At 41.4% G+C, this 20,445-nt stretch overlaps 1 protein-coding gene across 1 annotated transcript; it reads left to right on the plus strand.

Annotated features, from left to right (window-relative positions):
• The first annotated feature begins 12,037 nt into the window (after positions 1-12,037).
• On the plus strand, positions 12,038-19,063 carry SELE (selectin E). Its single transcript, XM_077182694.1, has 13 exons — positions 12,038-12,127; positions 12,370-12,442; positions 12,854-13,240; positions 13,577-13,684; positions 13,813-13,998; positions 14,551-14,736; positions 15,131-15,316; positions 15,443-15,628; positions 16,021-16,206; positions 17,195-17,302; positions 17,590-17,611; positions 17,723-17,794; positions 18,154-19,063. Exons 2-12 carry the CDS (start codon positions 12,406-12,408, stop codon positions 17,778-17,780), a joined length of 1,650 nt encoding a protein of 549 aa, XP_077038809.1. The 5' UTR covers positions 12,038-12,127; positions 12,370-12,405; the 3' UTR covers positions 17,781-17,794; positions 18,154-19,063.
• The last annotated feature ends 1,382 nt before the right edge of the window (positions 19,064-20,445 follow it).

The raw sequence follows: 20,445 nt of genomic DNA on the forward strand, positions 1-20,445 counted from the left end.
GACGAGCTGGGGGCGGTGGCTCGCCCTGAGGGGACGGGCGGCAGCGGCCGTGGGCTCTTTCAGGTGCCCGCCGGTAAAAACGTGCCGAGCTCTGTCGTTATGGCAAATTGCAAAGCTGCGCTTCTGCGGATCGCTTTTGTGTAGCCACATACAGCCTTAAAAATAGCAGCACAGTATCTGCCTAAAAAGAAGTAAATGACTATTTCTCTGGTTTCAATGAAACGCCAAGGTTGTTCTGTTACAGAGTCTGACAACAAATCCCCAAGTCAAGAGAAGCATTAAACCAATATAAATAATATTTTAACTTCTGACCTGGGACTGAGGTTATCTGAGCCTCAGGGTCTCCACCTGATAGAAGCCCTCACGGCAATAAAACTCTGCTTTTACCTGATGCTCCTTGTGAAAAATGCATGTATTTTATGATTGGCTTTTCACAAACATTAAAATGAATATTATATGTGTTGTGTTAGAAAGTTACACTGTATTAATTCTCTTAAGTAGTGTGTTAAATATAGTTTTACGTTATAACAAAATGTTAAAATAGAAACTATGCTATGTAGGATGCTTTTTTAAAAGAAAGGACTAACACTGAGATAGCAGCCACAGGACACCTGAATCTTAGAGAAAAAGAATTTATTGCTCCATTATCAGAAGAAATGAACTTCTTCCTGCCTCGAAGGCGCAGTTAGGATTCAGAGGAAGAAGATGACGATGACCAGACTGAATCCTGTGTTTGAATGGAATTTATGCATCATGTCTGAGGTGTGTGAATATGCAACAAGTTATTGTTTTTAAGGGCTAATCCTCTGTTAACCGTGGGTCCATTTCGGGCTTGTGCTGCCCAGAAAAAGGTACCCAGACTGTCTCTAACTCTTTGACTCTATTGTCTCATATTGTCCCAAATCAAGTTGTCCAAATTATTATTACTTGAATTGTATTACTATTTTTGTAACCATTTTATTACTATTAAACTTTTAAAAACAAGCCATTGGCATTTTTCACACCACATCCAACCTTAAAAATAGCAGCACAGCATCTGCTTAAAAAGAAGTAAAAGACCATTTCTCTGGTTTCAATAAAACACTAAGGTGGTTCTGCTACGGTCTGACAACAAATCCCCAAATCAAGAAAAGCATTAAACCAATATAATTAATATTTTAACTTCTGACCTGGGACTGAGGCCATCTGAGCCCCAGGGTCTCCACCTGACAGAAGCCCTCATAGCAATAAAACTCTGCTTTTACCTGATGCTCCTCCGTGAGCATCAAGGCACCAAAAGCAGAGAAATGAAATATTTTGCATAGACTCGTGAAAAACGCCAATGGCTTGTTTTTAAAAATTTAAAAGTTTAATACTAATAAAATGGTTATAAAAATAGTAATACAGTTAAAGTAATAATAATTTGGACAAATTGAATTAGGACAATATGAGGCAAAAGAAACAAAGCATTACAGATGTCTGGGTAACTTTTTCTGGGCAGCACAAGCCCGAAAAAGGACCCACGTTAACAGAGGATTAACCCTTAAAAGCAATAACCTGTTTCATATTCATACACAATGCATAAATTCCATTCAAACACAGGATTCTGTCTGGTCATCAAATTCTTCCTCTGAATCCTAACGGTGTCGTCCTGCCCAAGCGAGGCAGGAAGAAGTTCATTTCTTCTGATAATGGAGCAATAAATTCTGTTTTCTGAAAGATTCAGGTGTCCTGTGGCTGCTATCTCAGTGTTAGTCCTTTCTTTAGAAAGAAAAATTATCCTACATAGCACAGTTTCTGTTTCAGCATTTTGTTATAACCTAAAACTATATTTAACGCACTACTTAGGAGAATTAATACAGCATAACTTTCTAACACAACACATATAATATTCATTTTAATATTTGCAAAAAACCAATCATAAAATACGCATTTTTCACAAAGTGGTAACTCCAAAATCAGGCAAATTTCAGATTTTAAAGACTAGAATTCTTTTAAAACTTCAGAAAATCAGGCACTTTCACATAACTACATTTTGTTATATTGTAGATCACTTCTAATTAAACTGTTTTATTCATTTCATGCATACAAATATTTAAGTTATTGTTGAAACTATTTCTCCATCAACAATAGCTTTCAAATCTAAAATTAGTGCTTGAATACTTTCTCTAAATACACAAAATGCTGTATAATTTAAGATGTAATGAAAAACATCACTAAAACAGAGGAGTACATATCACCTAAATATAGTATTGAGAGATACTACAAAGGTAAACGTAAATTGGTGGTTAGTTAGACTATTATTGGTTACTTAACAATTATAGCTGCTTCCTGAACTACTTTATTCACTGCAATAAACGTTAATTTAAAAAATTCAAGCATTTTGTTATTTCAGAAACTGTTGTTAGTTACCTTGTTTGTACACAGAGCAACAGCAAATCTGGGAGTGGAAAAAACGCCCAGAGCCCTAGGGAGTTAAACCCTTACTAACTAAATTTTAGGAGTGAAGAGGTGTAAAGGGCTTTAAGCAGAAAGCTCCTGCCTCAGCTGTTCTGGATTTTCAAGACAGCCAGAGAAAGTGATAAAATCTGTGCCTAGTTAGGATAACGAAGCTTAGAGAGTCTTGTGGAGTTGAGGTGGTTGTTTAAGCTTTAAGCAGAAATTCCAAGCTCCTGCCTCAGCTGTTCTGGGTTTTCAAGACAGCCAGAGAAAGTGATAAAATCTATGCCTAGTTCGGATAAGGAGGCTTAGAGAATCTTGTGGAGTTGGGGTGGTTGTTTAAGCTTGCTTTGTCTGGCACTAAAGGCAGGATTAGTGTTTTAAGTTTGTTTCCAGTAATCTAGGAAGGTCTGGTTTGGCTGTGGTTGGTTACTTTGTTTACCAATCTACCCTAATATCTCATGTTCTGATTTATCCTATACTAACACAGTGTTATGGAAGTTGTTTGTTTGCACCAACTCAGTTTTTTCTTTCTCACTGGAATGGTTTCCTTCATTTCCTCAAGCACAGAAATCTGTTGCGTGGCTCTGAAAACCTTTATTGCCCCATTTCGGTTATGATGCACGAAAGGAACTAGCAACAAACAATAGTGGTGAGGATGGCAAAGGAAATATTTGTGGCATACCTCAGAAGCTAAACTTGAAAGGAATTTGCTCTCAACAAGAAGGACAGGCATCAGGCTTCACCCTCCATGAGTTTGAGCAGATAACTTTAGTAATAATAATTAATAAATCAGAGCTTTGTCCACTTCTCTTGAATGCTTTTCCTGAGCACCCATCTTGTCCAAGAGCAGTTTCCTATGCCATGCCCAGGTATAGGAGCTTCCTCTTGGCTTTTAGGCCATTTTTAGACAAAAATTCCCCGCTGCTGGTGGGAATTGTTGGTGCGTCACTTTGTGGGCCTCAGGGGTGCGGAGAGGATGGCACGGGGTGACAGGGGTCTTCATCCAGACACAGCCTGTCTCCAGCAAAACTGCACACAGGGACTTTCCTTTTGTCTTGGGCTTGGCACTAATTTCTGAAAAAATTGAGGGGTTTTTTATTTATTTGGTCAAGAGACATCTTGTCTCTTTGCAGAGGAGTCCTAAACAACATTGTTTGGGCCTTGTTTTGCATTGTAGGATTTGGATTGCACCCAAATGACTGAAATTGTTCTGTTTATGTCCTTCCTATCATCAGATCCCCTGAGCCAGGAGTATCCTAATGCCAAAACATCTTCATTTTTTTAGCAATTTAAACTCTAAATGGCAGGTGACTAGAAAAGTTATATTATTACATTGCAAAGCTCTTAACGACACACTGTGCTGCAGTGAAACTCAACATGAGGTTCTCTCAAGCCATTGGATCAATCCAGGCTGCTAAAATCAGGAAAAGGGAAGCAATCACTTTGATCTCCAGGTGTATAAATTTCTCCTTTTATTGAGCTCTCTGACAGAGAGCACAAGATATAAGGATACATTTAGCCCATGCTTGTATTACAGGAAAATATTAAGGAAAGGCTTTTGAAGTAGGTGCTTTCCATCCCATGTAACCCTCACACAACAGAGAAAGTAAAATGAAGGCTAATGTTTAGCTGTACTTGCAAATTTATTTTTTATTCCAGAGCATGAGTAACCCTGGGATTGATCAGAAGAATGCATTATACACTTGTGCAAAGGAAATGCACTGTTGTGAATTCTGCCATGAACATCAAAGATCACAGGTCTTCTTTGCTGCTTGGCCCATTCAATTTAATAGGATTTAATAAAGATTCTTCTTCTACAGCTGTTGATTAGCAGCTCCTCAGATTAGCAAAGAGGCCAGAACAAATGCAGGTTAATAACATTATCTCCCTTGGGATTAACATCTTTGGCATTTGTGAAGGGCTTTTTATGGACCCCTCATATCTTGCTTTCATAAATAATGATCCCTTTGAGAAACTGAACAAGATCTGGGGAAAACCAAGTTTTGTCCTGCTTCTCATAGAAGGCAATTTTATAGCCCCTCTGCTCTGCTGGCTAAAAGCCCCCTCTAATTTCTGGTCTACATTTACTCACAAAAGGTTTTTTATCCATTTGGGGTTTTTTGTACCAGCTGTATCTGTCTATATACAGAACACTTCTGAGCACCTTCTTTACTTTTCTGAGCCTTCCTAGCCTTCCTCTTCCCCAGGCTTAGTCCCAAATTTCTAATAGGTTTCTGGAGAGGTATTTTTTCAGAAGGGACCTCATGCCATGTACCTATTCCTTGAAAAACTGGACTTTCCTACCAGGAGGTGTCATTCTCCTGGCTCTCCTTCTCAGTGACCATAAATATCACCAGTCACAGGGTTGTTAATGTTTGAAGTGAGAGAACAGGGCATGCCCAGAGTCTCCTTGTTCAATGAGCAGCTCTCTAGGTTTGTTTGCAGGGTTCTGCTGTCCTTTGGTTGTCCTTCCCTGCTCTCCATATGTTGGGAGCACGATGGAAGCAGTGAGCAGGTGATGGTTCCTGAGGCCCAGCTGTTCCTTTGTGCTCTGCAGAGACAAACAGTGTGAATGAGCTGTTTAATTGATCACAGTTCATTTATGTGGGATATGTGACATCCTGAATATCAGGATGGGCCTTTCAGCTGCCTTCCTTCAAGATAGGCTCACACATTTTCATTCTTGGAGATATGAGGGGTTTTTGATTGGTAGATTTAGGGCTGGAGGCATTCAGCAGGGAAACCATGCCCTTCCTTTGTCATGGTATTGGGATGGCAGCTCCTAAGAAAAAATCAGAATGAAGATGATGGATGGGGAGTGTAATGGTATGAAGTTTTACTAGCATAATTCTGGATATAAATTGAAGTTATGTCCTTTGACTTAACCTTTAGATAAACCTTTGTCTGTCTTTGACTCTAGAGGATATAGAGCATCTGCACTCCTAATTTCCTTCTCTTCAGGTGGGCATAAATCTGGATCTTTCATTTTATTTTGAGACTAGGGTAGCTTCCCCACTGTATTTGTGTACCCCCATTGTGGGGATTTAGATTAAGTGCCTGAAGTAAGAATGTTGTATGCCAGCCCAGTATTATTTTATAGCTGCTAAATGGCAATTCCTGCTCTTCCCACTGATACAATATCTGTTGTGAAAGTGATATTATTTCTGTGGGCCAAATAACCAGACTCTGCTGTTGATTGCCATCATTGCAGTGACTGCAAATGATGGGTAAATGCCTGTTGATAACTGAGAGGAAAAACCACAACTAGTATGCACCAGGAAGGATAAATACGGTATCACAGAATCAATCATTTGTTTGGAAAAGCCTGGTAAGATCAGAATCCAAACAGAAACCTGACACTACCAAATTGACCACTAAACCACGTCCCTAAGCACCCAAATATCTCCTCCAGTTCCCTGGGTAGGCTGTTCCAGTGCTTGACAACCCTTTATTAACATTTAAAGCTTATTAACAGGGTCTGTTGGGTGGGGTGCATACTCAGCACTTAAGAAAATCCACTTTGTGCATCTCTTCTTAGGCTCAAATACAAAAGTGCAACAATTTCAGGATAGGTGACAGATCATTCTTCCTGATGAGTCAAGAAATCTAAAAGTGTTGGAAGTGCAAAATCTTTGTGGGAAAAGTTAAAGTATTGTTTTCAAGCCCTGGAAGTAAGGGAAGTCCTAATTTTTTTGGTAGCTGTTAACTGGAACTTTAAAAGGCTTTGTGGCGCCAGTTTGTTTGGGGTTTTCTTGTGGGAAGTGATAAAATTAAGTAATTTAAAATCATTGCTTTCTAAGTTAGCGAGTTCTTTGTTCTTGCAGCAACAATTCTATGCAGCAATTAAAGTAGATTTTACTAATGATTCTGTGTTAAAAAATGCCTGTCCTAAAAAGTAATTACTTATTCTGCTGATGGAAATAAATTTCTTTCTCTGAATAATTCATAAGTGGTATGGTCGTGGCAAAAAAAGTTCCTGAAAGAGTCCTTAATTCAAGGACTCTTCTTGAATATAAGAACAGGATTCAACATCTGTTCTCTCATGGCCTATTAACTGAGAAAATTCAAAAGTGGTATGAATGATACACTTTGATGGCTGTTCTTGGGTCAGGTTTTACCTCTCAGTGCTGTGCAGTTGTTCCTTGTGCTTTGGTCTTCTGCCTTGAAGATTTCAGATACCCCATGGCAAGTTGTCATTCCACAGAATTCCAGTAGTTTTGGTGATGGACCTTTCATGACTGTTATATTTGTTATAATGAGTGCTGTGTTTAATGATTTAATGATTGCTCTTGAATACTGCTGTAGTTAAGGACTCAAACATGTTGAATATTGTGTCCATTGATGTATAAAAATGAAGTTGAACTTGAGCACTGAAGAGAACAGACCTGAAGCTTGGAATCCATAAACCCATGGTGAAATGCATTAATAAGGAAGTGAAGCTGCTGCATTTTCTTCCTTTTTTTGCAGCCTCTTCCTCCTGATACAGCAAATGAAGACTGGTGGGTCATGTCAGCCATCCAGTGCTGCTGATAAACTCACATGCTCTCTGATAAGTCAATACAATATTTAATGGCACAGAGATAGGCAGTAGCTCTGCAAAGAATCTGCAAAACAAAAACTGTACCTCATGATGCCCACTTTTACAGTCTCAACCACCTACTTAATCCCCTAATCCCAAAACTTGTTCTCACTCCTCTCACTTGCCAAAAGCTGAACCTGTTCTGTTCCTCAGAGCCAGCACCTCCTGTCAGTGTCACCTGTGGGACATCTCCCTGCTGAGACCATGGGGCTGTGCAACAGAGCTGGACAGTAAAGGAACAGTCAATGCATGCATTATATACTTATTCTTTCTAGGTATACATGAAGGATGACAAGGCTCCAAGAGCTTCCCTGCCACAAGAATTTCCAGCAGTGGAATGAGAAAGAATCAAGTTCTGCATGAAAGATCAGTTCCACTTGCAGGCAGCCAATGTGTGGTGTTAAGGCCAGTCCTGCTTTTATCTTCACTCGAGGTGTGAGTTGTTGTTTCCTCTGCTCCTTGCCTGTTTGATGTTTCAATGCTCTGAATCACACCTGGCCAGTGCAAGTGACCCCCCAGCCTCAGGTTAGATTCTTCAGTGTGTATTTTTGCCTGTTTGGAGGAAATTGAGCACTATGAGTCACTTCAGAATTCCCGAAATGAGAAGTGGAGATAAGATTTTCTGACTCCTGGGGTTCCACTCCAGACAGAGTGGAGACTGCCTCAGGCAGCCTTGAGAAATTCCAGTGCCTTTGTAGCAGTTGCATTGCCTACCTTATTCACATTTAATCAGACACAGAAGCTGAGGGATGAGTATGTTTTCAGAAATTATCTTTTCTTCCCATCTGGACCTCAGGGAAAACTTGTGATTTAAACCCTTTGTCTCTTAATTTCAAAAGAATTAAGTGCTGCAAGCTCCTCTCCAAACAGGAAACATCTTCACCACTGGCACTAGAACTCCTTTTCCCCCCTCCAGGCCGGCTCAATCTCTTACTTTGCCTCTCCAAGTATTACTGTGGGTGAAGCTGGAGGTTTTTCCACTATTTCAAAATTTCAAGTGGTTCTATGACTCTTTGCCATGGGATAAATGTCCATTATACAAAGCACTTTGAAATAAATACCTATCAAGTGCTTTAATTTAGGAATGACGAAAATATCTTCTAGGAGAGAGATGGAACTGGATTACTCAGAGACACTTAAAGGTCTATTTTTGTCTGTTGATATGTAAATGCAGGTGCAATCTTGTAGAAAAAGAACCAGTCTTTAAAAAACACATGGGAAATTAATCTCTTTTCTGCATGTACAAATATACATCTATATACTCTGTTTACCTGGGATCCCACCACATTCTCTATTTGTCTTGAATTTGTGATTTCTTCAAGTCCAACAGAGCTTTAGATAAAGTAAAATAATTTTTCACTGCATTAAATTTTCTTGAGATATGGAAAAAATGGTTTTCAAACCAAAATTTACAAATTTCCAACAGAAAGGCAGACTCTACAAAACCCCTGTTTCAGCAATTTATGGCCTCTTTGAAAAAAATTCAATTAAAACTTTGTCCCTACAAATCAACCCAGCACTACTTGATATGCACCAAATGGATGTGAAACATTGTTGATCATGTGCCTCCTAAATTCTCTAAAACACCTTTTGGGTTTTAGAAGATTGAAAAGATTTCTTTCCTCCAGCACCCTGTTTTCCAGTGGGGTGGCAATAAAACAGATCTCTTGGACAGACAGGGCTCTTTGAAAGTCTGCCCTTTGAGTTCTGATTCCATCCCTTGTGTGCTCATTTTCTGGTGATTTCAGCTAAGCATTGTTTCACTTGTTTCCTCATAAGAATGTCTCATGGGACGATATTAAAAATCTTAATTATTACAAACCGCCGTGCGCTATTGTTTCTTTATTACTGACACAGCCTTGAGGCACAAGCCAGGTTGATCTACCAGGAACAGATCAATCACATCAATGTCAGCTGTTCTTGACAGCCTAGCAGCCTTCTGCTGATTTTTCAATGGTTTTCTTGAACATTTTTCAATGTTCTGGTGTCTTTTCTAGGTGCTCACATCAAAGGCCTGCCTTCTAATTACCTTGATCTTCTTTTCTGAGATACAGAGACACAATATTTGCTTTTTGTTCATTTTTTTACATCTTTCTGCTCATATTCTCAAAGTTAATTACTGAGGGTTTGGATCTTTTAACTGTAGCTTGATTGATTGTAACCAACCTAAATATTCTTCACTCCATAATCCGACCTGTTCTCTTTTCCTACACTATTGCAGTGAATATTAACTTTATATAGAAAGAAATGACATTTGATATGTCCTCTGTCAATTTAAATGGCAGACCTGGCTGGATTTTATTTGTTTTATTCCTAATATATTTATAAAGTCCTTTCTTACCCTTTATGTCTCATAATGGCCTCTTAAGTGAACCTTCCATCTGGAAAATTAGCTGTGTCTACATAATTGTCAATGCACCTCTGTTTGAAAGGGAAAAGAGGTGATCTGGAGTGTTCCCTATAAAAAGTTGGGCCTTCACTTGTGCAAATGAAATTCTGGAGTGTATAGGAACAAGAAGCGTTCAGCATTTCTAAAAACTTGTCTTTAGAGTCTCCTGTTTTTCTGGCAGAGAGGAATTGTATTAATTTTAAGGAACTATGTCTGTGCTCATGTAATATAAGACAAGAACAACAACTTCATCCAGCCCAAGATACGAGGATCTTACATTCCCAAATCAACTGGCAAAAGACTAAAAAAGGCATAAATGTAAAAAAACTTTGAGAAGAGAATAAATAAGTAACACAGAATCAGAAATGGCATTTTTAGCTTGATTATCTCCAGTTCAACCTAAGAAAATGTATCACAGGTATTTTCCCTGAAATATAGATGTAGTTTAGCATCCAAGATGAGCTTTAGCTCATAGGAATCCCAGTCCCCCTGAAGTTTTTAAGTGCCTTTGACTTTTAATAGCGAGGTTTAAACCTCTATTGTGGGGTTTTGAGAATGATTTTCAGGCTTTCTTTTTTCCTGAAAATTTTGCCTTCCTCTTCCAGTATATTACAGGGAAATAAGAATACAATCAGTGGTCAGCAGAATTCCCTGGGAAAAACCAAAAAGAGCCCCATGGCAATGATGCACAAGGGAGTACAGCCAACAAAAAGAAACAAGTCTTTTTTTAGGCTGGAGTTTTTACAAGCATATTGCTTGTAGGCTTGGGTGTTTTGTTATTTTTTCTGGGGCTCTCTTTATCTGCTGCAGACAAGAGGTCTCAGACAGCCCCTGCAGAGGAAGACTACTGTAAACTATGAAATAAACCCTTCCTTCCTCCGGAGATTCCACTGGCAAACGAACTCTGATGAAGTTTCCTCAGAACTTTCTTCACAGTTTCTGCCATGACAAGGGTGAGTGCTTATCAGTAGGAAGCTCATTAAATGGCTTGGAAAGGGAATCTCCAGGAAAAGGTGTAGCACTTTCTGCCTTTTGGTGCCTGGGAGCATAAAAACTCTCCTGAAGTTGTCTATAAATTTTCTGTGCATACAGTTGTAACAGCTGATCAATGTTTTAGAAAACAAAAAAAACCAAAAACCCCAAACCCTGCCCTATCAAGATTGATTGACATTAGTTTGTAGTAGAATAATGTTGAAATTAGGCCCTGCTGCACAATGTGCTGTATAAGTGCATTAAAATACCAGCTTCTGTCTGTGTCCTTCAGGCAATAAAGCCTCCTAACAGAGAAGGGCTGGCAAACAGGAAAAGTTTTCATTGCCAGTTTGAGGCTAAATAAACAGCAGCCCTGATCTGATGCTGCCTGGAAGCCTCAGGACTTCTGGTGCTTCTAAGCAAGGCTTGCCCAGGCCAGCCAAAAGCTGATCTCAGCTTTCCAGAGCTTCTTGATTTGTGTTTCTAGTTCTCACCTGCTAGAAAGTGTTCATCTGCCTACAAATATTCAGTTGTTGTTGTTGTTTTTAATCCTCACTCTCTTCAGTAACTGCCTTGCTTTCTAAGACTTTGTTGCAATTTGTAGTCAACTCTCCTGAGTTGTTAATAACTGAGGCTGTTTTAGAATATACTCTTTATTCCATGCTCTTTTCTGAGATAATTTCTTTGATGGGCAGAGATTTTTGGCTACTTGACAGTTCTTTTTTTTTTTTTTTGAAAAAATTGGGCGATACCAGTTGATGTTAGCTTGGAATCCAGAAGCCACTGATTTTTATTCTGTAAGAACAGGCTGAGGCTCCAAAATTAGGGCTCCAAAATGTACTGTATAAACTCAAACAATGCTTTACAGATGTGAAGTGGGTGCTACCCTGTGGCCTCCTATTGCTGCCAGCACTTGTTGAGTCCTTTGCATGTTCAGCCTCATTAAATCCCATCCACGACAGTGGAGCTTTATGCAGCAGTATAATTAATCAAAGTATACACAATAAATGTGCATGAGTTCCTAGTGTATTGCCTTGTCCACTGAAATATTCTATGCACCTGTTCAGGTGCTGTAACTCTATCGAGATCAGGACATTGAAGAATATGGTCCAAGGGACTCTTCAGAGCAAGGTCCACGTTTCAAGCCTGACTGCCACAAGTGACTGATGAACCTGTATTGTGAGGAGTTCCAGCAATCCTGGAGCTGACAAACCTGACCAGAAATGAGAGCTCTGCACAGCTGAGATCCATAGGAAGGGCTTGTCCTTTGCTGCAGTTCCCATTTTTGCTCCAGCTTTGAGTGTTGGTGCCTTTCCTACAGAGATACCGGAAGAACTGATGCCTCCTCACTGCAAAACATTATGCCAAGTGAAAAATTGCAATCTGCTTATTCATGCATTTAATTCCATCTAATTGTCCTCCTCCTCCTCCTCCTTGATATCCTGGAATTGTGTGTTTCTGTCAGTAAAAGTTGGTCATGTGGCACTTGGCACTCTGTCACCACAGTGTGTCTCTCTGGCCAGGGGTAATATCCGTCCTGACGTGTGGGAGGGACGGATCCTGGGATTTTCCAAGAAATTGTTTTCCATGCGGAGTTTCCCGTCTCGTGGAGGGCAGGCTAGTCGAGGGAATAAAAGGCAGAGCATTTCAGAGTCCAGACACTTGGAGCTGAACTTGATTTTCAAGGCTGAGTTCATCCACTTAGCCACAGTCTCTGGGAAGCAGCGCAGAGGAATTCTGTCACCTGGACACTGCAGCTACAAAATGTGAGTAGAAATGGACTCTGCTATTCTGCTTCACTGCCCAGCTAAAGGAGAACTGGACAGCTGGAAATCTATGTCCATCTTCCTTAAAAGCCGCTTACATTTTAAAGTATCTTGATATTAAAAACAATTTTTAAATGAATAATTTGTGGAAATCCTACATAGCAAAAATTGCATGACAAGTACTTTATATGGATTTTTGACTAATTTGTTTTTTACAAATGTGTTTCTTTGATTTCTCATAGCCATCTGCTTGAAAGATAGAGAAAACTCTCAGAAACATGATTTGCTTGCAGTTCCTATCTCTTCTAACCTATGGTAAGTGTGTATTTCTCTGTGTAGAAAACCAGTGGGATGGCAATATTAATGTGACTGTTCTCTTTGAGCTCAGCATCAAAGAGAATTTTTGAACCTGCCCTAATTAACCTGAGGCTGTGTTCACACAGAAGAACCTCTGGATGCAATGGCACATTTTCCCTGCTTGCCTGTCAGAGCCATAATTGGCTCCTATAAGTCTCAAAGCTTTGTGTGATCAGATGTAGTTTCACAGGCTGAAGTCCTGTACTTGAAGCTGACTTGCCTGGTTTGAAGCTTGCCAGGTGGTTGTTTATAAAATAATTACCACTAGTTTTTATGCATTTGCAGTGTTTATAGAGCTTAAATGTCCTCTTCTAGAGAGAGAGGAGGGGAGAAGTCAGGCACCAACTTTTGGATATTTTCTCATTCTAGGACTTACAGTGCTGCAGGGGGTGAATGGGTGGACATACCATTATTCAGACACAAACATGACCTACAGGGAAGCAGAGCTGTGGTGCAGAAAGAAGTACACTAACCTGGTTGCCATCCAGAACCAGGAGGAAATCAAGCATCTCAATACCTTCTTACCCTTCAATCCGGGTTACTACTGGATTGGAATCAGAAAAATTAATGGGGTGTGGACCTGGACTGGAACTAACAAAGAGCTGACAGAAGAAGCAAGAAACTGGGCTTCAGGGGAACCAAATGGCAAAGGGAACAACGAGGACTGCGTTGAGATCTACATCAAAAGAGGGAAGGATGATGGCAAATGGAATGATGAGCAGTGTGAGAAGAAGAAGGTTGCCTTGTGCTACACAGGTATGGCCTGATAAAAGTCACTCCAGTGTGATCTGGGGAGCTAAGGTGGTGGCTGGCATGAGTTGTTTAACTTCATTTAATATTTACCTCAGAACAAGCGGTCTTGGAGTTTCCAGCCACCAGAATCCTTTTACTGTGAGCTAGTCTGTAAAAGGTGTGCATTTGAGAAATGCTTCTGTGAAATGACAGGACAATCCTAAATACCAAACCCTCTGATTTTCTTTTGCTATACAAAGGGCTTGTTTAGTGTCAGAAAGACAAACAAAGTGCTAGCCACGTTTTCTTAGTGGCTGTTGTTGATTCTTTCATAATTTGCTTTATTTTTTTTTTTTCCAGCTTCTTGCAACCCATCCCTCTGCAGTGGCAATGGAGAATGCATAGAGACCATCAACAACCACACCTGCCATTGCAACCCTGGCTTCTATGGGCCTGAATGCGAGTTTGGTAAGATTATTTCATCCTGCTTCTTGACCAACTCATGCTACCTAGTGCTCAGTTTGCCTTCTTGGTTTCCTTGCTCAGCCAAAGAGACTGACTGTGTATCTTCTTTATCTTCTTGTGCTTCTTTGAAGTTGAGAGTTGTGATCCACTAGAGAAACCTGATCATGGGAGTCTTGAGTGCCAGCATCCATTGGGGAACTTCAGCTACAACTCATCCTGCAAAGTTCAGTGTGAGGAGGGCTATGAGCTGACTGCACTGGAGTCTGTCCACTGTACCTCTGCTGGGCTCTGGTCTGCCCCTCTTGCAGCATGCAAAGGTGAGCTTGCTGCATTGCACATGGCCCTCTACACCTCAGGCAGGAGGTAAAAATGGAAATTTGGCCAAATCCTTTGTAACACATTATGTGATGTAGGTGCTATTGTATTTCAGCACACAGGTCTCTGTTCCCGAGGAGGTGAGATGAGTAGGATGAATGTTCTGGCCTTGTTCCTTGCAGGGAAAGAATTTTCCAACTCTTAGGTGGAAACAGGGAATTGAGATGACCTAGCTGTGAGACAGCTCTCAACAGGCCAGTTACAATTAAAGCATCAAAGGTCACACAGCAACAATAAAAATAGGGAAATTTTGGATTTTAAGTAGTTGCTGTCATGAGCTGCAGATGAATTAACAGTCTTGCCTGAAGAGCTAGTTTCCCATTTTAAAATATTTCCCCTTCTGTCTGCTTTGTAGGATGGTGGCATAGTAGCATGCCATAGTAGTAGCTTTTCTAAACCTGCTCCTGTTTAGTGGATGTGTTGCTAAGATTCAAAAAAGAAAAAGACTTAAAATGGTTTGTTGCAAGCTAAGCTCTGTCTCTTGTGCCTTTCAGCTGTGACTTGTCCTGCCCTGGAAATGCCTGCCCATGGGGCTGTGAACTGCTCCCATCCCTCAGAGCAGCTCACCTGGGGAACCACCTGTGAGTTCAGCTGTGAGGAAGGATTTACCCTGAGAGGAGCAGCCACCCTGCAGTGTGGCTCTTCAGGAGCCTGGGACAGGCAGCAGCCAGAGTGTGCAGGTAATTTCCTCTCTCAATCAGATCTAATCCAGGAGTGGCATTCATCCCCAGCCCTTTTCATAAGCAGATCCCAATACCACACTTTAACAGTGGAGTGTTCAGGCAGGAATCTTGATTGCGTAAACCCCAAATGGGAGCAAGTGTCAGTTTATGCACTCCAGGGTGGAGAATAATCTGTAGTCATTCCCAGGATGACCTGTGTGCTTTGGGTGCAGATTTAAGGGTTCTGGCTGCACTGTGCAACCTGCTTCAGACACTGCTAGGTCTGAAGGGAGGTTTGATGGCTCTGTAAGACAGCTCCAGGCAGGGCATGTCTCTTGCCAGCTCCAGAAGAGTGTTTGTTTATCCTGACCTACCCCAAGCTAAGCTCTGTGCTGTCTCTTGTGCCTTTCAGCTGTGACCTGTCCTGCCCTGGCAATGCCTGCCCATGGGACTGTGAACTGCTCCCATCCCTCAGAGCAGCTCACCTGGGGAACCACCTGTGAGTTCAGCTGTGAGGAAGGATTTACCCTGAGAGGAGCAGCCACCCTGCAGTGTGGCTCTTCAGGAGCCTGGGACAGGCAGCAGCCAGAGTGTGCAGGTAATTTCCTAATTAATTCCCTAATTTCCTTCTCGCTGCTCAGCTGAGCCGCGGGGGCTGCCAGCGCTGGCTGCTGCTGTCCCGGAGCGCTGTGCTGATGGTGGCTGTGTGCTCCCTGTGCTGCAGCTGTGCTCTGTGAGGCTGTGCCGTGGCCAGCAGAAGGCTCCGTCAGCTGTGACCGCGCTGCTGCAGAGCTCACCCCTGGCTCCCGCTGCCATTTCCAGTGCCCCGAGGGATTTGTCCTGCAGGGATCACCCAGCACGGAGTGCACGGCTCAGGGCCAGTGGTCACAGCCGGTGCCCAAATGCAAAGGTAAGGCTGTTGGGAATTGCAGCTTTCTGCTCACTGGGGAACACGCAGGAATCCCTGTTCCTGTAGGACCCTGGCTCCAAACTCAGTTCTGTGTTGCCATGTTTTCAGCTGTGCCTTGGAATGCCTGCTCATGGCTCTGAGCAGCTCCCATCCCAAAGTCAAATGAATTTGAAAATAAGTGTACATCTACTAGTGCAAAATATTGGGCCAAAGACAGGAAAGCCCTTAGTTGTTCCAGTTGTGTTCTTTTGCAAAAAAATTATGTGCAAGCAAACCACAGGAAATTATATAGAAATTTCACTATTTGTTTGCTTGGAACCTCTTGATTTTTTTTTTTTCTTGCATACTTCACTACTCTACAGCAGGAATAACCATATCTTTTTGTGTTTCAGTCATACAGTGTGAACCACTGAGCTCTCCTGAGAAAGGCTCCATGGATTGCTCCCACGGGGCTGGGATGTTCACCTACAACACCTCCTGCCACTTCAGCTGCCTGGAAGGATGGAGTCTCAATGGCTCTCGTGTTCTTGAGTGCAGCCCCTCAGGAAACTGGAGTGCCAGCCTGCCCACGTGTGAAGGTACATTGCCTGTGAGCAGCCACAGGGAGGTGGCACTGTGTTTGTAGTCAGATGAGGTTTGCAAGGGTGGTAGTGGTGGTAATAGCAACCTGAGAGCTAGAACATGCAGTGAAGTCCATTAATTCAAAAGCCCAACAGAATCACTCATGCTTGAAAATGGAAGAGGGGAAAAATCCTAAAAGATCTTGGTGGAAAAGATTGATTTCTTATATATAAAAAACCCCCTGCAACCAGATTTCACTTCTTTCTGTTTGGTTTTTAAACAAAATATTTCTCACCATGAGCTTTTTCTCCATGTGAATAGAAACAAAAGCTTTTCTAGACAAGCAGAACCTTGTGGGGAAATCTGCACTCTTAAGTCTGGTTCTCAGTGGAAAATTTTATAGGTTTTTTGATTTGGTGTGATAGTTTCTTGGATGGACTCCTCAGCCAAAAGACCTCACAGAGCTTTTCTCTCAGAGGCTGCAATTTCAAAGGACAGAAGCTCAGCCTTGCCTTCTCATTCAAGGCAGTAAGAGCTCTGTCACTGCCCTGAGCTGGAACACCCCTGGCCTGCCTGGAATGCTTTTTCTTGAGGTCCTAAAAGCTCAATCCCACTTTCATTTGCTTGAGCAGAATTTAGATCCTTTAGAATTTCATTGATCTCAGCAGGATTGCTCAAAGAAGAAGATAGCGCACAGGGAGTTAAAATATCAACTGCAACATGAAAAATAAGAGGAGCACAAATTGCTATGCAAGGCTGGAGGTTGGAGACAGACCCTGGTGTAGGGAGCTTCTTGCTTTTGCCATTACTTTGGCAATGGATGGGATAATTTTTAGTATTCAGCTTTTTACCTTGTGTACAGGAACTATCCTGTTTCAGCAAGAGAAAACTTGAGTGTTACAAACTGCACTTGTGGTTCCTCTCGAAGAGCACGAGGAAAGGGAAGAAGGAGAGAGGGCTTCAAAGACCCACCTTGATCTCACTGAAATCTTTTCATCCTTTCAGCCTCTGACCAAGCCAGCTACATCTCTGTGGGCATAGCAGCCACTTCTGCCTCTCTGCTGTCCACAGCATCATTCCTCCTTTGGCTCGCAAGGCGCTTCCGGAGAAAAGGTCAGCACCTGCTCTGCTTCATTTATCTTCCTGAAAAGTCCCTGAAAGGAGGAAAACAATCAACCCCAAACCTCCAAAGCCCTATGCCTTGCTTGTTGAAAAAGTAGTAATTCACATACTTAGATATAATTCCAAAATTATTTTCAAGAACCCTCCATGTATGCCACGTTTGGCTTTTGGATGGACATCTGAAAAAGGAAAAAAAATAGTAAACCCCAAATATTTAGACAACAAGAATGAGGGCTTTTGTCTTGAAATACTAATATCTTTTCTTATTCTTCTTGCAGCAAAGAAGTTTATTCCTTTCAGGTAAGTTGTGTCTCAAAAAGCAACATGAAAAAACCATTGCCATCACTTTGCTAAAACCCATTTGATAAGAACCTGTTGTCACTAAAGTACTTTTCACTTTTTGTTTTATAGGAACTGGCAGGAAACAGCCAGTGAAGGTAGCTTCCAAATTGCTGGTGAGAATGTCTAACTCAGGTGTTTCAGGTAAGCACATGTGATGGTTTCACTCACAAATTCTCTTCCTTTTAATCACACAAGCAATCAATCAGAGCTGCTAATTTCTGTACAGTTGCTGACACAGCAATATGTGCTTTGGGACACCTAATGTGCATCTTGGCATTGCATGGCAGTTCCTAACAAGCCTGATGGATTTATTGCTGCAGAAATGGCTGTTCAGCTCCTGAAGGATGATTGTGCTTAGCATTCTGTCCAGCTGCAAATGGTATTAGGAACGCTTTTGTGCAGTTCTGCTACCTGCTGCATACAAAATTCCTCTGAGATGAGAGCAAATACAAATCTCTGCCAGTTTTCTGATTTATGGAGGAATTTTGTTCTCTCCACAGGAATTGCAGCCACCTTCACTTACATCTCAGATTTCTGGAGAATGAAACTGCCTGCAAATCAGCAGCTGTCCAGATGTTTTTACCTTTTGCTGACAAGATGATTGACCTTGTATGTGATTCAGAAATCTTGAACTCAAGCTGTCTGGTATTTCCATTGAAGACAAACAGAGAACTCTGGCCTTGAGGCCAAATCCTGCCTCCATTCAGCCATGTGCTTATCCTGAACTGGGAGCTTGCCATCTCCTGTGCAGGTGGTGAGTAAGCAGAGCACTGCTGCCCAAAGAGGAGGCTGGTTCCTCCTCTGCTCCACTCAAAGGTACCAAGGTGAGGTGAAGACATGCATTAATTCACATCACTTACTACACTGCTGCAGTGTCTCCTCTGGACTCACAGGGGTTATGCTTGCAGAAACAGAAGAATCAGGATGGAAAAATATTCACTGAACAGCTTTGAAACTATTGATCTGGGTTGTGGAAGCCAGTTTATTTTCAGATGTCCCAGTCAATAGATATGCCTGCAGTGATATGGGCAATTATTTGGGTTTCTGCTGCATATCCCAGAAAACTTAGATGCCTTTTAAAAAAAAAAAAATATAACAGCACTAGGAACCATGGTGTTTACACAGGGTACTCTGGTTTCTGAACACAGCAGGTAGATCTGAAATTATCTCATCCCTGTGGGATTCTGTACTGTAATATGTGTATATACATATGTATTTATTTGAGCAGTTTTTATTGTGGATATTTCTGTGCTCTTAACTGTACATGCATTGTAAAATACTTGTTCTTGAGTAGGTCTGTGGCTGTTGATCAGAATTTATTTGAAACTAAATTGGAAGTGTTTGTAAGGATTGCGTGACTGCATAATGTTTATGAATGAAATGGAAGACTGAGATTTGTATGTTTATGTATTGAAAATACGATTTTTTTAGCTGTTAAAAGTCTTCAAATGAGACTCCTTTAATTTATACTTAAGTTATGATTATAAATTAAAAATCTCTCATTTAACCTGATATGTATTGTCCTATTTGTAACATTTTTAAATAAAATGTTTTCAATTTAACACTCCCTATTTGTAAATGTGAATCGTTCTATTTGTAACATTTTTTTAATAAAATGTTTTCAATTTAACACTCCCTATTTGTAAATGTGAATAATTTAAACTATTTGGGTCAGCCCTATGACTTGTGGCTTAAGCAGAAGAATGTGAGGGTTAGGGAGAAGACTGACTAAAAGCAAGGCTGTCCATTACTGGAGAATCACAGAATCACTGGGTTGGAAGAGACCTTTAAGATCATCAAGCCTGACCCATGCCCTAACACCACTTCAATTAAACCAGGGCTCTGAGTGCCACAACCAATCCTTTTTTAAACACACCCAGGGATGGTGACTCCACCACCTCCCAGGGCAGACCATTCCAGTATTTATCACTCTTTCAACAAAAAACTTTTTCCTAAAATCCACTCTAAATTTCCCTTGGAGCTTCCCGTATTTCCCTAGCAGCCAGCAGATGGGGCTGACTGCCCGGGACTGGCCCGGCCAGGGCTGATCCCAAACCAGCATCCCCAGTCTGACAGGGAGGAGGAAGGACCAGCGCCCCAGCTCCGGCAGGCAAGCGCAGGAGGGAGAGAAGAGCACGAAGAGAAGCGAGCAGATCTTGGTGCACAACTAACAGCACAAACCCGAGGTTTTTGCAGCCCTTCCTGCTGGGAAGTTGAAAGAGTTATCACAGGTCTGAGATATCACAGTTATTACAGCTGAAAGCACAGCTCTGACTGCTGCCCTGGCACCTCCATCCCAGCCTGGGCTGCAGCCAAACACTGCCATGGCTGCTGCTGGGGGGGTACCAGGGGTGGCCACACGCTGCTGGCATAACCAGGGGTTATGGTTTTCTATGGGAGACATTTAAAGAAGTGATATAAAACTTATCTACATTTTGTATGGTTAACTGAGATAACCAGGGGTTATGGTTTTGTATGAGCGACACTTCAAGAAGTGATATAAAACCTTTAGCTACTATAAAACTAGACATGTTTCTGTGAAAAACACATGTAAAAGATGAGAGAAACTCGAGAATTTCTTCTTTTTTTTTCCTGACTTAGGAACAAGTAATAAGGCCTGTTCCAGCTGAGCCCCAAGCCAGGGAAGTTATGTTGAGGCCCTTCTCTAGGGAGCTCACTGAGCCTTGCTCTAGTTGGGTTTTATTCTAATTCTTATTACTCTTTCTTTTAATTACTATTAATACATTTTTCTTTATACCCTTTTAAAGTTTGAAACCTACTTTACCTTTCTC

The sequence above is a fragment of the Agelaius phoeniceus genome, chromosome 8 (genome assembly GCF_051311805.1).
Source record: "Agelaius phoeniceus isolate bAgePho1 chromosome 8, bAgePho1.hap1, whole genome shotgun sequence".
NCBI lineage: Eukaryota > Metazoa > Chordata > Aves > Passeriformes > Icteridae > Agelaius > Agelaius phoeniceus.

Bases quoted from the DNA above. Each gene is read 5' to 3' on its own strand.
- SELE (XM_077182694.1), top strand. From the start codon at position 12,406: ATGATTTGCTTGCAGTTCCTATCTCTTCTAACCTATG. The intron at 13,241-13,576 runs GTATGGCCTGAT...TTTTTTTTCCAG, and splicing joins GGTTGCCTTGTGCTACACAG to CTTCTTGCAACCCATCCCTC. The intron at 16,207-17,194 runs GTACATTGCCTG...TCATCCTTTCAG, and splicing joins CAGCCTGCCCACGTGTGAAG to CCTCTGACCAAGCCAGCTAC.